The sequence below is a fragment of the Ornithodoros turicata genome, chromosome 1 (assembly GCF_037126465.1).
Source record: "Ornithodoros turicata isolate Travis chromosome 1, ASM3712646v1, whole genome shotgun sequence".
Taxonomy (NCBI): Eukaryota; Metazoa; Arthropoda; class Arachnida; order Ixodida; family Argasidae; genus Ornithodoros; species Ornithodoros turicata.
This window is the reverse complement of record NC_088201.1, coordinates 30,995,018-31,019,802: the sequence shown is the minus strand read 5'-3', so window position 1 is coordinate 31,019,802 and position 24,785 is coordinate 30,995,018. Positions and strand designations below refer to the sequence as shown.

General features: G+C 45.9%; 1 protein-coding gene across 1 annotated transcript in view; it reads left to right on the top strand.

Moving 5' to 3' along the window:
- LOC135377861 (junctophilin-1-like) overlaps window positions 1–19,233 on the top strand; it is an 87,689-nt gene extending 68,456 nt beyond the window's left edge. The window contains exons 6-9 of the mRNA XM_064610575.1: window positions 13,948–14,363; window positions 15,402–15,703; window positions 15,773–16,085; window positions 16,729–19,233. Of these exons, the coding sequence (XP_064466645.1) occupies window positions 13,948–14,363; window positions 15,402–15,703; window positions 15,773–16,085; window positions 16,729–16,815 (1,118 nt within the window). The 3' untranslated portion in view covers window positions 16,816–19,233. The remainder of the gene's footprint in view (window positions 1–13,947; window positions 14,364–15,401; window positions 15,704–15,772; window positions 16,086–16,728) is intronic.
- The last annotated feature ends 5,552 nt before the right edge of the window (window positions 19,234–24,785 follow it).

The following is a 24,785-nucleotide window of genomic DNA, read 5'->3' as shown; positions in this document are numbered from 1 at the left end:
TCCGAAGAAGTGACTGTGTGACCCAAAAAAGGTAACTCACTGACGTTAAACACACATTTGTCGTTGAGTTTGAGTCCCTCGGAAGCAAGGCGTCGTAAAACGGCGCGGACGTTCTGCATGTGTTCTTCCTCAGTTCGGCCGTAAATGATATCATCGATGTAAAATAGTACTCCTTTACAACCTTGTAATACCAGGGACATCATGTGCAGAAAAGCGGACGGTGCGGAAGCAAGGCCAAAACACACTCGTTTGAAACGGAAAAGTCCTTCGTGTGTTATGAAAGCAGTCAAGTCGCGGCTGTCTGTGTGGGGTAGGACTTGGTGATATGCAGAAGCTAGATCAAGCTTCGTGAAGCGTTTGGCGCTAGACAAAGCGTTCAAGAGTTCCTTTGTGTGAGGAAGAGGAAAGCAATCTGGAACTACTGCCTTGTTTGCCTCCCGAAGATCGACGCAAAGACGGATGTTGCCATTCTTTTTCTTGACAACAACGATCGGAGACACCCATTCAGATGCTGTTATCCTTTCAGTAATATCATCCGCTTCTAATCGTCGAAGTTCCTCAGACACTTTCTCGCGTACAGTTTGGGGTAGACGTCGGAGCTTCGACGTCACCGGCGCAACATCGTGACGAACTGTGACTTTGTGCACGTAGTTCCTTGCTAAACCAGGTCTGCCGTAGAAAAGTTGAAAGAATTCTTCTGTGAGCTCCGCTGGCAAAGGTGTTGAAATTGTAGCTGTGTTGAAACATGAGAGTTGCATGCCGTCGATGTTTATTCCTAAGGACGTAAGTGCATCCAGACCCAAAAGTGAAGTGCCATCTTGCACAACGTCAAATACGAGGCACGTCGCCTTATCTTCGTAAGCTACTTGCGCTGGAAAGCATCCCAGTACTGGAATATGGCGTTTCGAGAAGTCCAGTAGGCGAACAGTTGCCGGCTGTAACGGATGCTGTACGTGTCGTGGCACATAACTGACACTGAAGCACCTATGTCAATCAAAAATTGCATGCGTCTGTCTTCAACGTTCAGCGTAACTTATATTCCAGTTTTCGACTCCTTCCGGGTGTGAAGTTGTAGCACCGTTGGGTTTGTGTCGAAGACTTCTGCCTCTCCAAGCGACTGCGATGACGTCAATTGTCGAAGAGATTTTGTAGATCGGCATACAGGAGCAAAATGTCCTACCTTCCCGCAGGAGAAACATTTCTGGTTTCGTGCTTTACACGATGGTGAATTATCGAGGTGAAAGGAAGACCCGCAACGATAGCAGTATGATCCTGCTTGAGTGTGCGGTGGCTTCAACGGTCCAGTCTTCTGTCGGTTGCTGACGGATTTCTTGGTGCTTTTCTTGAAAAGTCGTTGAACTGTATTTTCAGTAGTATTCCCGAACTCTCTTGCGTCTCGGTGAACTTGTTCCAGCTGGCGTGCAATCTGTACTGTTCTCGCCGGTAAGCGACGGTCCTTCCAGAAGTAGACGGTCACGTAAGTGCGGAATGTTTGTAGGCTCGACGATTTGGTCACGAATCATCAGGCCCGAAGTCGATCCGAAATCGCAGGTATTTGCGAGTTTCCGAAGTGCAATGACAAAATCAAGAGATTCGCCGTAGTGCTGGCCACGCTGGCGGAAACGATGGCGTTCGGCGATAGGGTTAGCTGCAGCTGCGTAGTGCAAATCCAACTTCTGCAGAGCACTATTATACTCTTATACTATTATATTATATTATTATTATTATATACTATTATATTATATTATATTATACTGTTATACTATTATATTATATCAGTTTGTGAAGAAACAGGAGCTTCTGAATCTGCTGAAGGCGAAGGTAGCAAGTCGAAAAGTCGTTGACCTTCAGTGCCTAGGCAATGATACAGGATTACCGCCTTGCTAGCTACTGCTGCGGACTCAAAACCAGCGGCGAGCACGTAGTTTTCGAACGTCTTCCGCCATGACCGCCATGACCGCCATGACCGCCATGGCATTGCAGGCCTCCCAGGCGTGGACAGAAAGAAAGGCGATGGAGGTAAACCGGACATTGTACGACCGAAGTCAAGAGAAATAGTATTAGGCTCTCACCCGTCGCCAAAAATTAATGTGGTGTCTCCACCTGCCGACCTCCTGTAAGCCTCTTCTTCTTCTTCTTCTTCTACCAATGAGATAATGGCCGTGAGCCACTAAGGGAGATTGGCCAGGACAAAAGTGGCGTGAGATGCCTGTTCCCAAAAGAAGACCTCCTTCTTCTTCCACTTTATTCACGTGCCCCCATGATGTGGCTACATCATCTTCCTCTCACTACACCACATGGGGCTCAGTCTTAAATTCAGATACTTAGATACTTTTGAGACTCAAGGCTCACAGTATCTCAAGAGAGTGATTAGTGTCCTTATTTAAGATCCACCAAGTTTTCTGGAGCGGCTGGCTGCAAACGTCTCCGTTTTTTTTCTTCTCTCCCTCCCTCATAGCTGGAATTGGAAGAGTTCCATCTCATAACCAGCCAGATTTTGAAAATAAGTTTTCGTTTTCTTCCTTTCTCAACGGTGAGTCGGAACTGACTTCCTTGATCCCCTTCGTACATCAACGTTAAAACGATGTGCAACGTCGACAGTCTTCGATATCGTGATTCCGCTGCCCTCCAACTAATTATCTTATTGGTTAATATTCTTATTTTGCGACGGATTTTTGAATACGACATGTATCGGCTGAATATTATTAGTTTCGAGCACAGTCGACGCTCAGCTCTTGATGTGGTCTTGACTTCGCTCAGTCTGGATGAAATCTGGACAAAACTTTTCTTGTCCTACAGTGGTGCACGGACGTAATTTTTCGTTGAACAAAAATCCCGTCTGAGTGACTCATCTTGAACAAATCAGTAGAAGGACATCCGATAGCCCCTCGCCCTGAGAGGCCACAGTCTTGCGGTTGAAATGTGAGGTGGGGGGCCTTGTTTGTGACCAAACGGAAAGTGCTGATAAAGTGCGTTGGAACCTGGGCGTTTGGTGGTCTTAGACGGAATGCACGTTCTAGATACAAATATACAGATATAATCGCGTATAAGTATATCGTACTATAAACTACAAATACTTCGAGGTATTATGAAAATAGCACTATAATACAATGTTTTGCCCGCTCCTTATCAACTACAATAACTGATCTCTGGAAAATGCGTCTCCTTTCAGGTATTCCGGTGGTCTATGTGTGTGTGTGAGGGGGGGACATGTGTTTATTCGAAAAGTATATGGGTAAGGTTAGTCAACTGCAAGGCCGACTTGCTTTTTGAAGCTCTGATATGCCTAATGAAGTGTGTGCGCTGCTGAAATCCATCAGACTGTCATTAAGATATAGGTCCGCAGCGGCAGCGCCATCGTGTGAGTGCCTCCATTTTGAACTACTATTATTCTAGTTCGTTGATGGAAGTGAAGACAAGCCTGTCTAACACACTGTCAGTACGAGGGTGATTTGAGTGAATACCTAAAGATGTGAACAAATATCGAAGGTTTAGCAAAACGACATGGTATCTTGGTACGGTGCTCTCTGGAGTACGGAGCTGCTTGAGCACCCAGTAGGTCTGGCCACCTTCCTCAAAGCAGCGTGACGAAACTATTAATTATGGGTGCTCGTTTGGAAGTGTACACGAAAGAGCGCCGTTCAGTCGTCAGATTTCTCACCGCAGAAGATGTGGAGCCGCTGGAAATCGACAGTAGAATGGCAGTGAGATTCGTCATGCGTGTCTCAGAGGCAAGTGTACAAGTGGGCTAACAACTTCAAGGATAGTGTGAGTAGTACGGGTGTCGCCCTTCGTCCATACCAGGCGCACCGAGTCTTTTCTCCGGAGACAGTTCCAGCTCATCGTGGCAGAAATGGCCGATGGCCACATCATCCACGAGGAGCTGAAGCATTGGAGGCGTCCTCAAGATGGGTACCCTGCCAGCTGACACCGGACCTGCGAGAAAGGCGAGTGTACGCTTGTTAGCAGCTTCTACAGGGTTACGAGACCAAAGGAGGGAACGTTTTGACTCGTATCGGGTGACTCCTAGTGTGAGCACCTACGTACTCACATGAAACCTGTAACTCGCCGGAAACACCTAGGGTTGTTAACCAATGAAGTTTTACTTCAGCACGACAACGCATACCCTCACTCCGCACATCTCTAGCATGGCTACAGGACGACGACGAGATGCCATCCACGATCTCTGAACTGAATGTCTTCCGCTCCATGCTTATTTCCCCGACCTTCAGAATTTCGCAATTTTGGACACCTTGGTGGCACAAAGTTTCGAGACGACGATGACGTCAGGAATGCGGTCACGATTGGCTGCGCACAGATTCGAAATATTCTTTTCACATGGTTTTCACGCTTTAGTTCACCACTGGCGCAAGCGCATTAACATCTAGGGTGATTATGTTGAAAAAATAATAATAATAAAAATCACAGAATGGTTACGGTTGTGTAACGGGAATTTGTGTAACGGGATTGTGTAACGCGACAGCTCTTGTGGGTGAATGCTGACACTTTTATTGCTGATGTGTGCACAACTACTTTAGATGATGAGTACTGCCTTGTGATCTGTGAAGTGAGTGGTGATGTCGTCGGTATTCTGGACGAGGTCTCTGTTATGGAAGACCATATCAATGCAGGTCTTTCTCGAGGTGTTACGGCCTCTGTTCTGGTAGCTAGTTCCAACATGATGAACGCTTTTTGTATACCGGTGCATCAAGCGTGCATCAAGCGCCTGATTGGCATGAATGGAATGCGAGGTGATACAAGTCCCTCCCTCCCTTTTCAACGGCGGGAGATAGGGCACTTTCACCGGGTACCTGTATCCGTTGGACGTAGATAGGTGAGACACTTGCTCCCTGCAAGACCGACTGGAGACACGATGTACATGTTACACAAGCAGAAGGTGCTAAGGTCGGCAGTTGGAAATTTCAGTCGAAACAGGGCATGGCAAGTCAACAGCTGCGCTGTGAGATCATTCTTGAACCACAAGCGATCGCAGACTGAGCAACTGTGCCCAAATGGGTTCTCCCTTAATGTGCCTAGTGAAGCCCTTCGGGGCTCCTTCGGCTTTCGCTTGCCTCTAACGCCTCTTTGCCTCCGCTTCGGCGGCATGCACGTTGTGATCCTGGCGTCGCACGGGCTTACTTGCTATCACAGGTTGAGTGGCCTTGCAGAAAGCGGGTTGTGATATTGGTGATGTGACAGCTTGTGATTGGTTCTCCCCCAAGGTATCTTCGTTTATGGTGCGCTAGAACGTTCTGGGGCACCATAAGCGAAGGTAATCGAACTTCTTCGTTCATGGTTTTTACATGCTGCGGACGACACCGACGCCGCGATCCCGGGAAACGGGACACTAATAGCTGTCTGCTGGAATAGACGCATGTAATTTCGCCCACAATCCCTTCCGGTTTGCATTTGGATCTCCGCTGTATACGTACTTTATTTGTCGTAGACAGTGCTGTCTGAAGCGATAATAATTGTCCTCTATTTTTCTATCGTCTTGTGTACACTGATGAAGAACTTCGGCTTCGTCTACCCAAGCAAAAATGCCCCCCCCCCCCCCCTTCACTGCCATAACACTGTATTACAATAGCGCGGCAACATCACGTTCGCTCTGTAAGAGTGCCGGGAGACATACGGTGGCTTCTCCAGCCTAGACTAAGCCATTGCAGTGAAAGCACGCTTCACAGGAGACTGTCAAGGACGGAGGAACGAGCACACGCTTTCTTTGACTTCTCTGCCTATTTGTAGAACGCATTCTGCGTTAATAAATAAATCCCACTGACGCCCGTGCTTCAAAGATCATATTGTGCGTTTATATGTTTTATCCATGGCGCAAGAGGTAGAGTTATTGGGAGTCTTGAGGCAGGCCACTCACCAACTGAGGATGTCTCACTCGCTAAACATTGCAACGAGCGTTGTCTCTAGGCTGCGAAGACTGCTGCAAGAGGAAGAAGAAAGAAAATGTCCGTCGAACGCTTTGTACAACAACGTCTACGATAAGCGACACAGCGGGAGGACCGACTTCTCTGGCTAAACGCTAGGATTTAAGAGAACGAGCGCAGCAGGGAACATGTCCATGAACCTGGCAGCGGCCACGAGAACACATGCATCGAGCCGTGTAGGCGTTTGCAGCACCATGGTATGCGTGTGGAAAACGAATGTGGAAAGAACCCGGCAGCATTTCAATCCTTCCAACATTCTTGAATGCATCTGGTATAGAGTTGGAGGTGTGATGGCCAGCTTCATACGCCCCTGCACGTCTTCGACTGAGACACTGTAACGGGCCAGCCTCCCACACCATATGGCACTTTTCCGGGGGAGAATACAGTCCTGAATTTCTGTTCAGGGGGGACGACGCCTTTCATTAGAGGTCCTGCATAACGCCACGTGAGGATATCCGTGGCTTTGTATGCTCAGTGTGTTCCCCGCATCTCAATCCAGTTGGACATGCGTGGAACGCCTAGAACGCAATCTTCACTCACCTTCGTTGGACGGCGCGTCTTCACTCACCTGCAAGGAATGTTCAGGAGTTGCTTAGAGGGCTGGTGTGGGAGTGAGATCTTGTACCCCAAAAGTGACTGGATAATCTGATTTGAATCGTGTCAGCAGGTGTGGCGAGAGAGCACTGTACGGGGAGACCCCAAGCTTATTGCAAATTGTCTGCACCACAGACGTTGGAATGGAGCGCGGCTGTACGATTTATGTTTGTAATGTTATTGGGTAAGGTGGTCGGTCAAAGCGGGCCGTCACTGGAGGTTCAGTGAGAGACTAGCGTTACACGATCATAAAAAGGTTTAAGGGGATGACTTTGAATGAAGGAAGTTTGCAATAAAGATGAAACTGGGTATGGAGAAGATAATGCACAACATGTAACGGTGCCGGTCAAGTGGAGGCGGCCTGGAATACAGGAGGAAGTGAAAGCGGATCCCTGCTGTATGCCAGAAAGACTGGAGAAAGTGGTCTCCGTACAGATGCGGTACAAATTGAACGGCTGGAAGTGGTCTCGACTTTGTTCCCGGCGTTCCCTAGCCGTTCTACTCGATGATATCTGCCGCGCGTCCCAAGATACTTCATACGAGGATGTGAGCGCGTTCCCTGGTCCTCGATGCACGCAGTACTGCCGCCGACACGTATACGCTCTTGGCGCCAAAATCACGACTATATATTTTTTTCTTCGTTTAGCATTAAGTTAACCTCGGGACACACCTTGCAATTTTTTCGTTGGGTTAGTAACTTGCATAGCAACATTTAGAATCCCAGAATTTGCTTGGAACGTTTACAAAGAAGAAGCGTAACTTTTAGAACGAAGTTGCATTAGGTATCCGTCCCTATGATTGCGTTTATGCTATCTTATCTGTTACATTAGTGATTTTCCCCTGTCGAACACTAACGCAACTGAAAATGTGACCTTTTTCTGCAATTTCATGCCTGTAATGCCATCGGTACCCTACCATAGGAACACTGTTTTATCACGTTGCTGCGTTCAAAAATGGAGCTCGTAATGACCACTGAGGGTTTGAGCATCCACAGGACGTCGTATTCATCAGAGTGCGCTCTTTGAATGGCACATCTGGCATTGTCAGCGACGTCTGTGCAGTCTTGGCAAGTCACCACACACTGCTCTTACCTTGGAATGTCCTCCTCGGTGACTTCATTGCTGCTCTTCCCCGGACTCTTACTGTTTTTCTCCGGCCCCCACACGCGGGGCGCCACACGATGTCTTCTAAATCTATCCGCGGGCTCCCTTTCTTAGCCCACGGTGAACCTGCCTGGACGTGATGTGATGGAGTTGAATCTGCGTTGCGCGGTGAGTAAGAATCCAACAGCGATTATTCCGTTGCATTCTGTGTTTCCAGTACGAATAATACGCGCTTCGGTACTGGAAGTTTAACGCATGTAAGTGTAAGTAGTTAAATCAGTGAACGCATCGTTCACTTATTAATTGCTGAGGAATCGTTTCAACGAAGCTCGCGTGACGATAGAGTTATTTATTGTGTGCTTAGTCGCGAGAAAATTGTTGTGGGCGCCTCGTTAGTTCACCGCGTTGCAATATAGTGGAGTCAACCGTATTTACGTCGTTGTCGTGACGGCTGTACCGCATCCATACGACGAGTAAACTCTCGGGAATGTAATTAGTACGTCGCGGTTCGAGGTCCACTTGATAGCAATTGAAACGAGTTTCAAGCATCTTATGTATAATCTGTACTGTATCAAGGTCAAAATGCTTCGCAGTGTTTTGGGTCGGGACACAATCATATACGATTGGAAAACTTTTACGTCAAGTTTTTCGAGTTGCATTTGAGTAGTGATAGAGAAGAACGGTCGTGCATTCCGAACCTCCCTCACGTCCACAGATTTACATTTTATGCAAAAGGAAAAAATAATCAATTCCCTTTTCAAACATGTCACCAATGAAAGTGGTCGCGATCCTTTAAAGGTGCAAAATTACCTGTGGAAGGAAAGTTTTGTTTGTTTGTTTGCATTCGTAGCGGATTGGATGTACAAATTTAGAGTAAGCATCCTGTATCTAAAGGTTAGTCTTTGCACCAGTGCTTGCCAAAATGTACCTTGTACGGTGTTCTTTTCTTTGGCGACCGAATTAGCAACTCTACAGCGGCTCATGCAGATCGTGAAACGATTTACGCTCAATCTCGTTTAGACGATGGCTGTAGCTCGGCCTTTATACTCCTGTAAAATGAAGGAAACTTCCCTTTACCTTTTCTGAGAGCTACGAAGTAAGAGCTGAAAAGCCGAGGAAGACTTCATCGCGTCAAGACCGAGTCTCGCGTGCCTGAACAATCGTCACTTGACATCTCTGGCTTTGTCCCCAAATGGTCGACAAACTTGGGTTTTTGCGAGTATGCCAACAACTGTCAGTCGCCAGAATATTCGTCTCAATGAATAGAATGCGAGGAAAAAAAACGACAAATCCTCGAAGGGTGCGCCGGGTGCTGGGCAAAGGGGCATCAATCCGGGACCATTGAACAGTGGTAGTAAATGAAATTTAGTGAAGAAAGTCAGTTCTGCTTTTACGGCGATCAAGCGAAACAACCTGTGTGACTATTCCGCACGAAGAGGGTGTCTAACAGTGACTGAAGCATTCGGTAATAGTCATGGTCTGGGGACACATGTCGGCCGCTGGTGCTGGATGTCTTGAGACTGTAAAAGGAGTAATGAACGCGGCGAAGTACATCGCAACACTCGAAACAGGAATGCTTCCTTTCGCGAAAGAAATGTTTTAGGACGACAATATCGTCTTTCAAGATGTAATGAACCATGTCACACACACACACACACACACACACACACACATATATATATATATATATATATAACAAAAGACGTCAAACATTGTTTCACTTCGCGTAACATTAGGTTGCTGAACTGTCCTGGACAGCCCCCTAATGTTAACCCAATAGAAGATTTGTTGAGCATAAAATGATAGTATGCAAGCGAGTTGGTGTAAACACGATGTAGACAGCATGTCCCTGCCGAACTCACGGATAGGACATCTATGGCAAGAACATTTGTGGCGCAAACTTTGGTTTCGAGAGATCTCAAAGAAGGCCACAACAAAACGTAAGCTGAGTGAGGCTCTTGTCACAGCCTCGTATCGATGGGAATGGATGGAATTGTGGCCTAAGGGATGTGCGGCTGTGATCAAGTCCAAGGGCTGACCAAGCAAATATTGATCCCTTTGTAGATATCTCTTCACCGTTCTCGTCTTATGTACGCTGCTGAAGTGAACTCTCTATTGACAAGAAAGGTATTTCTCCGAATACACACGCGCTTGAGAGCCAGTGCGTCACTTTTTGAGTAATTCTCGTTTAGAGAAAAAAATCCAAACTATGAATCGTATCAAACCAAGGAAGCCACACTTGGACAGCCAGATAAATAACTTAAACAGCGATATAACGCGTGGACATAGTTCAATAGAAGCTTTTGCAATTAGGAAACAGACAGCACGTTGAACCCTGCAAGAGATTCTCTACCATTCACCATTTTAACCATATCTGCGAGGAACTTTTATGCCGACTGTAATAGCACGGGTCAGTGCAGTACACACGGTTCAATTCGTCATGGGAATCACGATTCATGCGTGCTTTCCGTTTCTGTTCAAACATTTACATTAATAGCCCTATCTTCCCTGTTTGTTGAGAATGAGCCTTGCGCACGTGGCTTAACAGGCTGCCGTACGTCAACAAATGGGCTCGTAGTTATGTAACTTAGCACCTGCTTTAGCTAAAGATAGCTACTCCCTCCGCCTGGCTTGTCCGAGATATACTGACCTTTCCCTATAGCGTGACGGGGAACCGGGAACCTGTGAACAGAGACGGAACAGTGATGAGCGATTTTAATCTGATTACCAGGAATCCTAGCTTTCAGCGGCGAAAATGTTGCAATTCCGTGATAAAATATTGGGAAATCCGGGCTCTTCCGGGAGAAAAAATACACATCATACTGGGTCCGCGCCGGCATCTCGTCCTTGTCGTAAATCTTGTGAGTGGTAACGTCGAAACGTTACAAACACGTTATACTTCCAATAAAATCTAGCTCCTATCTGGTCAGATTACGCATTTTTAGGCTTCGTACACCCCGTTACTTGCGCCCCGAAGTGACACACGAACTCATGAAGCAGAACAATGTTGCGCTCTTGTGTTCGGATAATTCGTATCGAAGTGTAACAGTGTCTGCAATGCAATATTGTTCCCCCTTGAGTCGTTGGGAGCGGAACAAAATTCCCAGTTTGCTGAATCTCTGCTCTATGTCTGCCGACTCGGAAACTGGGATTTGAAGCATGGTTATCGGGATTTGAGATCGCACGCGAGTGTGTGGAATGAGGACAGCCCGAAAAAGTACGGGTTGTTTTACTTCTCTATAAGGGTTTTGCACACATTCGAAAGAATATGCTTTTGTTCTCTCGAGAGATTACGATTGGCTGCTGTAGCGAAGGAATGGTCTAAAAGTCAAGGCGAAGTGGGTAGCACTGTTTTCTTCCGCAAGGCGAAACAAAATTCGTATTTCACCACCCAAAAAATAAAGTTTGTGAATTTCCGTTTCGAAGTGCCAAATCCGTGTTTGTCCGCGACCAAACTCAAAACCCGCACTTTCCACGTGTTCCCCAACAAACGTACATGAGTAATCAGCAGGGATCTAGGGTTCCGCAACAAGCGGAATCCTAGATCCCTGCTGATTATTCATGTACTGTACATTACTCATCGGTAGAGAGTGAATGCAGCGCTGTGTACGCTTTTTGTGTGAAAGCAAATTAAGTGGTCACTGTAAAGCTCGAGTTGAAAGCGTAAATACTCAAGTAAAAGAGTGGGCGTATATGTGGCGGAGCAGTTATCAGCATCCATGGATCGATCAGCAACAGATGGATTACAACTCAAGGCAACAATGCTTGCCCAGTACGCGCTTTATGCACGTATGAGCCGTCAAAAGCAGCACACAACGATCTTGAGAGTGCGGGCCGCACAGCGGAACCTGGGGTCGTCCTGTGCTCTAAACATAGCACATACCCTCTATGCAAATCACGTCTTACGCAACGTGTGCGGTTCGGCCTTTACGTACGATCCGCAAATCACGAATTTGTGCTGAGCATGTGTGCAAACTCTTCTGCGTATGAATTGTGTAAGCGCATTAATGCAGTCTAGGGTGTCCCTGCTAAATGCGAACAGATTTAAAAAAATATATATATATCACTTTTTTCGAGACTAAGTCAGTTGCAATATAACATATGGTGAAGGGCACTCATTAAGAGGGCACCAGGAAACACCTAAGGCAATGTCCTAATTAACTTTCAATAATTAACTTTTTTAATTATAAAAGCTACGAAGTTGTCCCAATGAGAACATCTGGTCCCGTCGGTCACGTGATACGGTTACCGTTCTCAGAACAAAAATCCGTCCGATAGATCGTCCGCAAAAAATTCATTTTTATTTATATTTTGTTCATTGCGCATCTCCAGCGACGCGTCTTTCCTTCACTCCCGATGTGAGAGGGTGAAGGAGCACAGTGCCACTTAATACTTTTGTCCTGACGAAGGCGGAGCCTCCGCCGCAACGTAGACTGAATGTAAATTTCCTTTAGCGCTTTTCAATTAACTAGTTTAATTCATAATAAATCCTTTTTTTTTTACTTAATACTCCTACTTCTGTTGTCCACGTCTCGTTTATTTTGTATTTATATCATTTCGTACCCATCCAACTGAGGCATAACCCGTGAGGCAAAAGATGAAGCTTGGACCAGTGTAGGCCCTATTTAGCGTAAGCACACTGCACGCTGTTAAAACAGAATTTCACCGCAGGGCAGGCTCCTAGCCAACCATCATCCCGAATGACATCGGTGTCTCCCTTGATTTGTTGAAAACGGGAGACGCATTTTTTGTTACACTCATGCAGTTATGTTAATTGCCACAAAAAGGCGTACGCCTCCCGTTTTCAACAACTTGGGGGAGAGAACGATGTCGTTCGGGATGATGGTTGGCTAGGAGTGTGCTATGTGGTGATGTTCAATCGTCGTCGGTGTGGTTCGTCATCACCACTACCCACCACCACCACCTCTATTCTGACAGTGTAGGCCATATTTAGCGCAAGACTGGCCACTCCACACTCATAAAAGAGGGGGGGGGATGTCGAAGTAGCTTGCCGTTGTTGGCCGCACACGGGTGGGCATCGTCACGACTATAGCAAAACACACAAGAAAACAAAAAAAAAAAACACAAGAGAGTTGATGACTTCAAAGTGAGGCATAGGCAGGATGAACGATACTGATGGGACGGAGGTGCACTAGAGCGGTGTTTCCGCGAGGCCTGTTTCTTGAAGAAAACGCACGAGGTTGCGAGTTTGTTTTCGTAATAAAAGAGGACTTCACCGATAGCAGGTTCCTAACCAACCATCATCCCGAATGGCATCGTTGTGATTCCTGATTTCTTGAAAAAGGGAGACGCAAACCTTTTTGTTATACTCATGCAGTTATGTTAACTGTCGCAAGCGTCTCCCGTTTTCAACAACTCTGGGGAGGGGAGAGAACGATGTGATTCGGGATGATGGTTGGCTATGACTAGGAGCCTCCTATGCAGTGAAGTTCTTTTAACAGTGCAGGTCGATTATGTAAAAGCACATAGCTAGTAAGACGTTAAAACGATGACTTATTGTGTACGACGTTTATTAAAATGTAAGTGAACGTCGCCCAGTCCGTCAATGGAGAGCAGGCACCCAGTACTTTCACAACATCAACATGTCTTCTATCGGTTTTGTCCAGGGTTCTTCGGAGCGCCAGCCGGCTCGTATGAAAGCGATCGCATTCTATCATCGTTCGCTTTTACTTTCTTTCGCTGAGTTCAGGTTATTGGAAAGTTTCATTCTGTGCTCAAGCAGCACAATACGCTGGAAGTAAGAGTGCATAGTGGTGGACTGGAGTCTGCGCAGCTCTGTACATAAATAGATGTCCATGTCTATCGTCCACCACCATGCACATGAACTTTCGGTATATTGTGCTGCTTGAGTAGTATGTTTGTCTTTGGTTCGCTGCTGCTGATAGTAAGCTGCTAGCTGTATAGGTAGTAAGATGATTCACACAGCTGAATGCTGTGTCGCCGGTGGTTCTGTAGCGAGCTCTGTGTTGTGTAGCAAGTGTGTTCTTTCCCGATATTTAATTACACTGAATTGATACGCTCTTGTTATCGATGCTGTGAGAGCTGACACACCTTGTTGCGACTGAGCAGCTGTACGATACATGACTTAGGTGATCCATGAGGGGTCATACACAACTCCTTACCTCTACGGTAGAAGAGCAAGGGCGCAGGTGAACTGGTACAAGGTGAAGGAGAAGGAACCTTCTCGTCCCGGGTTCCTTTTCCTTCTCATTGCCCCCGTAAGCTACTTCGTAAAATAGTCATAACTTTTAACGGGATAACAATTCGCGTAATGTTTTTCATTTTTACAGTCACACTGGGTGAAGGGGTCGACCACGCAAAACTTCGTGTGAGTGGAGCGGCTACACCTCAGCGCAGAAGGTCCTACTTTCAGGCCCCCAGGGCACAGGAACTGACAGCGCCACAATTAGACGCGGATCAACATCATCTTTTGAACGCGCTGAGCAAAGCCCAGCAGCAGCTTCAGCAGCACCAACAGCTGCAGCAACTGCAGCAGCAGCAGCAACAATCACAGCAAGCGCTGCAAAATCAGCAACCGCTTCAGGTGCAGCAACAATTAACGCAACAATACTCAACGAACCCACCACTACATAATCAGCAAATATATCGCAACAATCCAAATTCTATCCAAGTAGCCTCCAAACCTCCTCTTCCGCCGCAGAGCTTGCCTACATCTCAGGAACAGCACGAAGACGACATGCCCCAGGTAATTAAGACACGAACGAGGTTGGGTGCCTCAAGGCCGCATTGCTTGAGACGGGAGGAAGAGAACAAGTGAAGATACAACGCATTTTCCAGTGCAGCACAAAATGGAATATATGGTTGCAGGCTTTAAGGTTGTAACTTGTAAGCCAGGCACCGCGCATTTTTGTAATCTAACTCTGACATTTATCTGATTATGAAAGATAGTACACTCCACGGCACTGGGCTGGTGATGGGCTGGTGGCACAGTGCTCTATGAGGATGTGTATCTGAATGAGCTTCTACTAACACATGGAAAATCTGTGTTCAGCATGATCATTTGCCGTCTTGGAAGTTACAACCTATATCTGCAAAACTTATCTTTACCTGAGACAATTGATGTTCTGAGACTGGAACACATAAAGAAAGGACAAATACATACAAAGCCTCAAATGCCTAAGAAATTAATGATGAAAGATGGAAGTCACTGAAAAGGTTAGCCAGCTGTAGGACTCGAACCCACATCTTCTGGATTACCGGTCCAGGGCTCCACCAATTGAGCTAAGCTAACATACCTCCCCAGTGCCTTCCAAGGGTGCGTCAACGGAAAGGACAAACCAACCACTTTCTCTCACTCATCCCCCTTTCACTCTTACATTTTTTCTCACTCATACACACAATCAGACGACGGGATCGACGCGAGCAGCATCAGATGAACATGAGACAATTGATGTTCTGATGTTGGAACACATATTACACAGGCTGGAACACATATTATGTGTTCCAGCCCAGTCCTTTCCGTTGACGCGCCCTTGGAAGTCACTGGGGAGGTGTGTTAGCTTAGCTCAATTGGTGGAGCCCTCGCCCGGTAATCCAGAAGTTATGGGTTCGAGTCCTACAGCTGTCTAACCTTTTCAGTGACTTCCATCTTTCATCATCTTTCATCTTATCTGTGCCATTCGTGCTGTCCGTTTCTTTTCCAGGATTGATGGTGTTAGTGAAATGGTTCCACATTTAGTACGAGAGCACGTAAAATTTTATAGATACATAATTTGCATGACAGGTTCCTGGAGCCCCAGAGCCGCCTCCACGTACCCCGCATGGTTCACTGCGAGGTGCCAGTGCTGGCGGTTCAAGGTCTACTTACCGCGATCCATACTCCTTCCAACAAGCCATGAACGATCACTTTGACCAGTACCGCAGAGATAGGACTCCATCGCGACCTCCCTCTAGAGCGAGGGCATCTCCAGTGCCACGCGTTATATCCCCACAGAAGGCTCCTGACCTAACATCCTTCTACGGCGCCGACTGCACCCCAGACTCAGGGGTATCGGAGTCCATGGATGGAGACTCTTCACCTACAAGGTATGACATGTTGTGGTAGTACATACGTTACTTTTGTGCTGACTCGCCCCACATGATGCCTTTGCTTAGGCCTTCTTCTGGTAGGAGATCGACGTTGCCAAATATGCCTGCGGTCGAAGTTCCCCAACGGACGTCCTCTTTATACGTGAATCCGCGAAAGAAGGACAAACTGTTGGTACCCAACGAATCTCAACCTCTGAAACGAAAAAAGAGCCTTCCTAACATAGCTGACGCTGTGGTGAACACGAAAGAACCTGTGATGTCACGGGAGGAAGTCGCGGCTCTCAGCTCCCAGCGGAGAGACGAGCTGCGGCGATTGCATGAGCAGGCAGAGAGGATGAGGGCAAATCCACTGCTTTATGTCTTCAATCCCGATGTCAAGGTTAGTATACGGGATAAAGTCTGCTTCTAATATTCTGGGATAGAGTATTATCCCTGATCAGCTTATTTTCCAAGTGATTGCCCTCGTCGCCCTGTACGACTCGTGTCAAAGTTAACTTGAACACCGCTCCAGCCTGCGAAGCGGGAAGAGATCCACCCTGACAGCGCCACCAGCCCTCGAACTGTACATACTGTACATAGATGACCAAAACACCCTCCGCCGTTATTTCTACTAAGCACCACCAAGGTTCGCATGCGGGAATGTCGTTCAAGTTAACTCTGATGCGAGCTGTACTAAACAATCGCGAGTGCATTCATTGTTTGTTTATAGGTGATTTGGAAGAGGTCGGCCAAGACAGGGCTGCGATGTTGGAAGCGGCAGGCCTTGTTCAGTTACTATATTATTAGGTGGAAGAAAGTGCTGATTTCGATTGAATGAGTCCATTTTGCGCCCTGACATGGGGTAGTGTATCGCCCCTGGCGATGAAACTCCCAAATCATTATCATAATATAAAGTTGTTTTTGTTGCGCCCTGTCACTATTGTCCTGCCTCGCTGTTCGCAATATACTTGTATAATAGCCGTTTGAATATACGTTCACTTGCGCGAATCTAATTTGAGGTGATCCGCGTTGACTTTACGCAGGATTGGCTGTCGAAGCAGCAGCTGGTAATGCTCGTCTTGTTCATCAACATCAGTCTGGCAATCATGTTCTTCAAGCTTCTCACGTAGTCCCAGGAGACTTCATGACACCTGGCATGAATAGAGCGCCATTCATCATGTTGGGGCGTCGGCTACGTCCCTATCCGCTCTTTCTTTTTCTTTTTTCTACAGTTGTTCGACGAAGTATTCGCTTGGCTTGTCGCCGGGATTCCCGGCACTTCTTCCACATCGTGTGAAGCAAGAGGCACACGCGCCGTTTTTCGGTGCTCTTTGAAAAAGCGTTCGAAATATTCGGGGGTTGTTTCCGCATCATGTCCAATGCATTTCCTTCCCTCAGTATGGCGTCTGTTGTTATACAGAGTGTGACTTATATTGAGCGATCCCCCGCACGAAGTGGCTTGAATGGCTGGATGCTTCGAATGATTTCGATCCGAAGTTGTTTTTCGATTTCATCAGTGATAGGTAGTGTGGTGAATTTGGAGTAACGATATCTGCGTTGTAGCTCACCTCGAGTATTTCTAGAATTGACCCGTGTTGCCCCTTGCACGAACTTTGAGTGATTTTATTTTTCAGAACTAATGCATTTAACGTGGCTTATTGAAATCTTCCTTCATGTCCTTTCTGCGCGACGTTTTCCAAATAGCTGAAGTACGCGCGCTTGACTAAGAACACCGTACATCGTGTGATTTGACCCCACTTTTAAATTTCATCCCCTATTTAAATGAGCTGACATTTCAGAAATCCCTGATTATGTATTCTTTCGCTGTGGGCCCTAGCATTGCATGCACTCAAATGTCATTCATATTTCAACAACAGTCTTAAACGGAACCGGCTCCGAATACTATGATCTTTTAAGCTGTTAACTCTTTCATCGTGATTCTTGGGCGACCACAGAATTAACGTACTGTAATTGAGTCGACACTTAATCTACAACAGTTGGGTTGGTGATTTGTAAGGCGGAAAAAATGTGTACAGAGCTCATCATCCTTTTCTTGTGGGACGTAGGTTTGTTGTTCGATGAACTCAGCCAATTTGTTTCAGCCATCGTCTTCCCCAAATATGGTACTTTACGGTACTGTATGCGGTCGAACGGATCAACGCAAGCCACTGGATGCATGAGTGAGATGTCTAAGGCTTTGAAGACCTTCAGTTAACAACAGATTTGAATGTCTGAGTTTTGTAGTATACTACGGATGTGTGAGGTTTCATAAGATTCTTAAAGGGATATGATACTGATACACAATGATTGGTGATGAACACATATGTAGAAGGAAAAGTGGCTGGAACAGTGGTAATACATACATATGTGAAAAGCGGAAGTTTCCTGGCTGCACCACAGTTTGTATGTCCGCTTATCACGCATGAGCAAACTATATATATATATTATATATATATAGTCTCCACTTTTAGTCCGACATGACCACTCAGAATGTAACTTGGCATTTTCTAGAATGTTTACGAGCTCAGCCTGTCCAGACAAACACCGCACCGTTAGTGCCTCTCTCTAGTCAGCAAAAAAATAGTTCTTTTTTATGAGGTTTATTAGTGCAGGATTTAGAGCTGTAGTGTGCTCTGAGTCGACATTTTATATCGAGAACTTGGTCACCTGAATGCTGTGATTTTAGAGCCTATTTCCAAATGTGTTTATTCAAAGTTGTTCCATTGCAAAGTTATTCCATTGGTTATGTAATATCTGTTCACAAAACATCTCCTGCCACTTGAGCGAGTTAATGTAGCTTATACGTATAATCAACAATTTTACAGCAAAAGTTGACAATTCAAGTATTCTATTCACCAGAAAGTGTGTTTATAGTCCTTCACTTAGAAAACGCCCGCAGTACGCGCGTGCAGAAAACTGCTACGTGCGGACGTATCGCCAGGTTATGTAGCACCATAAGATTCAAAAACAATGTCAGCTAAACAAAGTGTGCAACACAGAAATTGTAAATTGGGTTTGACGAAGAACGCGACGCCGACCTTATTCGTGATTCACTATATTCCTACCCACAAGAGTTGTAAAACTTGGTACCATGGAAGTGATGCGTGGTGCGGATGATTCAAAACCTCACACGTATTAAGGAAAACCTCAATGGTTGAATCAATATTGACCATTGTAATGCACTTCCGTTGATTTGAGCGGATTGTTGAATGGTGATTTGTTCACACGAACAGTCGCCCTCAAACCATGGCGACAAGTGAGTGTGGACTGTTTGATGGTGACTGCACCTATGTGTACTTCCTCTTTGCAATTGTTGGTGTCTACTTTGTTTTTACCTGTTGTAAAGGCCCCACTTTTCTTTGTGACTGTTGCACTCCTCATTTGGCTCAACTCATGCACACTGCTTTAGGATTCACCGAGGGAAGTCTGAAATCCCCTCAAGTTGGAAATGAATTCCTCTGTGTCCCGATATTTCTTTTACTCTCCGAGGCTCCAAATAGCGTGGTCTGATGGCGATATCTTGAATAATAAATTTTTCTAATGAGGTCGTTTCTGGGCTCTGCATTTTGATTTCTTCTAGCTTAGGCATATGTGCTGCGGGGTTAAAGCCAAGGAAGCATGGCAGGGCGGTGGGTAATGTGGGTTGAAGTCAGAAGCATACACATCCTGTGCCGCGGTAAAACGTTTAAAATTTGTAACCTACCGGTCTTTTCCCAACTTTTGAAGACAACCAGAGCTCACGGGCTGGCAACAGCTGCTAATTTTAAGTATGTTCCGTCATGTCACGTGTACAAAGAACACAGCTGGCTTTCTATTCTTGCATAGCCCAACAACAACAATTATGCGTTCAAAAAACATCCGAATGAGCTGCAGCGGACCATAGTTACGAAGTGTAACGTCTGTACACATGTCCCACGCACAAAGAAAATTAGCTGGGTTTCTATTCTTTTACGGCGCACCATCAACGAGTACAACAAATATGCGAGATTAAACATTCCAATGAGCTACAGCTTATCGGAATTACGATATGTAACGTATGTACAAATCGTGCCCCATGTACAATTAAAATGAACTGGGTTTCTATTCTTGCACGGCCCACTACCGATAAGTACAAGAAGTACGCGTGACTAAACCTTCAAATGAGCTACAGCTTATCAGACTCACGACCTGTAACGTACGTACACATCATGTCCCCTCTACAACGAAACTTAGATGGGTTCCTTTTGGCCCGTCACCAAGACGTCCGAATCCAACAGATATGCGTGATTCAACATATAGGTTTCTGGTATGGGTTTCTATGCCACGGCCCACCACCGACATGTCCAACGCACATGCGTGATTAAACATTCCAATAAGCTACAGCTTATCGGACTGACGGCCTGTAACGTACGTGCATATCATGTCCCCTGTACAACGAAACTGAGACGGGTTTCCTTTGGCCCATCACCAACACGTTTAAGTCCAACAGATATGCGTGATTCAACATATAGGTTTCTGATATTCTATTCTTCCACGACCCTCCACCGACAAGTCCAACGCACATGCGTGATTAAACATTCCAATGAACTACAGCTTATCGGACTCACGACCTGTAACGTACGTACTATTGTAAGCTTTATGAAAGGGAACACGCGAGCGCGCTGACAGCCTCCTCTGCCACTTGAGGCGGCGTTCTGCGGCGATGCATGAAAGCAAATGACGAGAGTTTTGCTGTTTTGTCTGGTGCCGGCACCCCCGCCCTATCAGGTTGTGATACCAGGCCGTAACAGCGTCGCTCGCCATTACTGAGTTTTTGTGCATCGTACGCTATCCCGTTTGCGCACGTAAGGGATAGCGTGGTAGTTCTGCGCACTGCGCGAAGCTGTCTTTATGGTTTGCGCGTGCGCAGAACCACCAACGCTATCCCTTGTGTGCGCAAAGGCGATAGCGTACGGTACACTAAAACTCTCTATACACCGTTTTCCCGTGGACGTCGCCATATTTGAACCTGGGGAAGCACGTTGAAGGCTGTTTACTGCACATGCCAGAGAGAAGGAAAACACACGGGACGTATGCTTCCTCCGTGGTATCGCTTTCCTCCTTGCTGGAATGTGCTGGGCTTGGCGCGAGGCTGGCTGGAAAAACGGTGTATATAGACGACCATCTGTTTACAAACATGTGACGTCACGATAAGACTGCTTCGAGGTTATATTGGGCTGTGGTGGGCAAGAAGCGGGAAAAACGCGTCGGCTGATAGGCCGAAAAGGTTTATAGGTGCCCACCAGCATGCTTCGCGCGGCGGCGAAACGTAATCGATAACGTAGGGGTGCAGTCCAACAGATATGCGTGATTCAACATACAGCTTTCCGATATGGGTTTCTATTGCACGGCCCACCACCGACAAGTCCACGAGATATGCGTGATTAAAAATTCTAATGAGCTACAGCTTATCGGGATCACGACGTGTAACGTACCTGCAAATCATGCCCCATGTACAACGAAAATGAGATGGGTTTCTATTCTTGCACAACACACCACCGATAAGACCAACAGATATATGCATGACTAAACATTACAATGACCCAAGCAGCACAGTGTACTGAAAGTCGAGTGCAATAGGGGTGGACGGTATGTGTCTTATCAATGTTCTTTAGTTTCACGAGTCTGTTCAAGGCCTTCCACTTACCCGTCCACCGCTGTTGCACTCGACTTTCAGTGCATTGTGCTGCTTGGGGAGCTACAGCCTATCGGAATCACGATGTGCAACGTACGTACACATCATGTCCGTGTACAACGAAAATGAAATGGGTTTCTATTCTAGCACGGTCCGCAATAGAGAAGTCCAACCGATATGCGTGATTAAACATTCCAATGAGCTACAGCTTATCGGTATCAGGAAGTGTAACGTACGTACACATGTACCGTGTACAACGAAAATGAGATCTATTCTTGCACGGCCCAACACCGACACGTCCAACAGATAGTGTGCGTGATTAAACATTCCAATGAGCTACAGCTTATCGGAATCAGGACGAGTAACGCGCGTACACATCATGACACATATAAATCTAAAGTGTGATTGGCTTCTATTATTGCACGGCCAGCCAACGAGAAGCCCAACCGATATGCGTGATTCAACATCACATAGGTTTCTGATATGGGTTTCTATTCTTACGTGTAACGTCCGTACACATCCTGTCCCGTATACAACGAAACTGGGATGGGTTTCTTTTGGCCCATCACCGATATCTCCAAGCCCAACAGACATGCGTGATTAAACATCACTCCTATGGGTTTCTATTCTTGCACGGCCCACCCGGGACAAGTCCAACAGATAAGCGTGATTAAACATTCCAATGAGCTACAGCGTATGGATATCAGGACGTGTAACGTACATATCAGGTCCCGTGTTCAACGAAACTCAGATTGGTTTCTATTCTTGCATGGCCCACCACCGACAAGTCCAACAGATATGCGTGATTAAACGTTCCAATGAGCTACAGCTTATCGGAATCATGACGTGTAATGTAAGTACACGTCAGGTCCCGTGTTCAACTAAACTCAGATAACAGGACTCAGGTCTCAGGTACAAAAGAAATCAGATATGTTTCTGTTCTTGCACGACCCACTAATGATAACTCCAACAGATATGCGTCATGAAACATTCCAATCAGCTACAGCTTTACAAAACCGCAACGTGTAACGTGTGTACACATCATGTCCCGGGTACAACAGAAATGAGATGGGTTTCTATTCTTTCATGACCCACTTCTGTGAAGTCCAACAGATATGCGTCATGAAACATTCTTATCAGCTAGAGCTTTACAAAATCGCAACGTGTAACGTATGTACACATCATGTCCCGGGTACAACAGAAATGAGATGGGTTTCTATTCTTTCATGACCCACTTCTGTGAAGTCCAACAGATATGCGTCATGAAACATTCTAATCAGGTACAGCTTTACAAAATCGCAACGTGTAACGTATGTACACATCATGTCCCGGGTACAACAGAAATGAGATGGGTTTCTATTCTTTCACGACCCACTACTGGCAAGTCCAACAGGTATGCGTCATGAAAAATTCCAATCGGCTACAGCTTTACAAAATCGCAACGTGTAACGTATGTACACATCATGTCCCGGGTACAACAGAAATGAGATGGGTTTCTATTCTTTCGCGACCCACTACTGACAAGTCCAACAGATATGCGTCATGAAACATTCGAATCAGCTACAGCTTTACAAAGCCGCAACGTGTAACGTATGTACACATCATGTCCCGGGTACAACAGAAATGAGATGGGGTTCTATTCTTTCACGACCCATACTGACAAGTCCAACAGATAAGCGTCATGAAACATTCCAGTCAGCCACAGCTTTATAAAATCGCAACGTATAACGTGTGTACACATAATTTCCCTTCTACAGCAGAAATGAGATGGGTTTCTATTCTTTCACGACCCACTACTGACAAGTCCAACAGATATGCGTCATGAAACATTCGAATCAGCTACAGCTTTACAAAATCGCAACGTGTAACGTATGTACACATAATGTCCCGGGTACAACAGAAATGAGATGGGGTTCTATTCTTTCACGACCCATACTGACAAGTCCAACAGATAAGCGTCATGAAACATTCCAATCAGCTGCAGCTTTAAAAAATCGCAACGCGTAACGTATGTACACATCATCTCCCGGGTACAACAGAAATGAGATGGGTTTCTAATCTTTCACGACCCACTACTGGCAAGTCCAACAGATATGCGTCATGAAACATTCCAATCGGCTACAGCTTTACAAAATCGCAACGTGTAACGTATATACACATCATGTCCCGGGTACAACAGAAATGAGATGGGTTTCTATTCTTTCACGACCCACTACTGGCAAGTCCAACAGATATGCGTCATGAAACATTCCAATCGGCTACAGCTTTACAAAATCGCAACGTGTAACGTATATACACATCATGTCCCGGGTACAACAGAAATGAGATGGGTTTCTATTCTTTCACGACCCACTACTGGCAAGTCCAACAGATATGCGTCATGAAACATTCCAATCGGCTACAGCTTTACAAAATAACGTATATACACATCATGTCCCGGGTACAACAGAAATTAGATGGGTTTCTATTCTTTCACGACCCACTACTGACAAGTCCAACAGATATGCGTCATGAAACATTCGAATCAGCTACAGCTTTACAAAATCGCAACGTGTATCGTATGTACACATCATGTCCCGGGTACAACAGAAATGAGATGGGGTTCTATTCTTTCACGACCCATACTGACAAGTCCAACAGATATGCGTCATGAAACATTCTAATCAGCTACAGCTTTACAAAATCGCAACGTGTAACGTATGTACACATCATGTCCCGGGTACAACAGAAATGAGATGGGTTTCTATTCCTTCACGGCCCGCCACTGACAAGACCAACAGATATGTGTCATGAAACATTTCAATCAGCTACAGCTTTACAAAATCGCTACGTGTAGCGTATGTACACATCATGTCCCGGGTACAACAGAAATGAGATGGGGTGCTATTCTTTCATGACCCACTTCTGGGAAGTCCAACAGATATGCGTCATGAAACATTCGAATCAGCTACAGCTTTACAAAATCGCAACGTGTAACGTATGTACACATCATGTCCCGGGTACAACAGAAATGAGATGGGTTTCTATTCTTTCATGACCCACATCTGAGAAGTCCAACAGATATGTGTCATGAAACATTTCAATCAGCTACAGCTTTACAAAATCGCTACGTGTAACGTATGTACACATCATGTCCCGGGTACAACAGAAATGAGATGGGTTTCTATTCTTTCATGACCCACTTCTGAGAAGTCCAACAGATATGCGTCATGAAACATTCGAATCAGCTAGAGCTTTACAAAATCGCAACGTGTAACGTATGTACACATCATGTCCCGGGTACAACAGAAATGAGATGGGTTTCTATTCTTTCACGACCCACTACTGGCAAGTCCAACAGGTATGCGTCATGAAAAATTCCAATCGGCTACAGCTTTACAAAATCGCAACGTGTAACGTATGTACACATCATGTCCCGGGTACAACAGAAATGAGATGGGTTTCTAT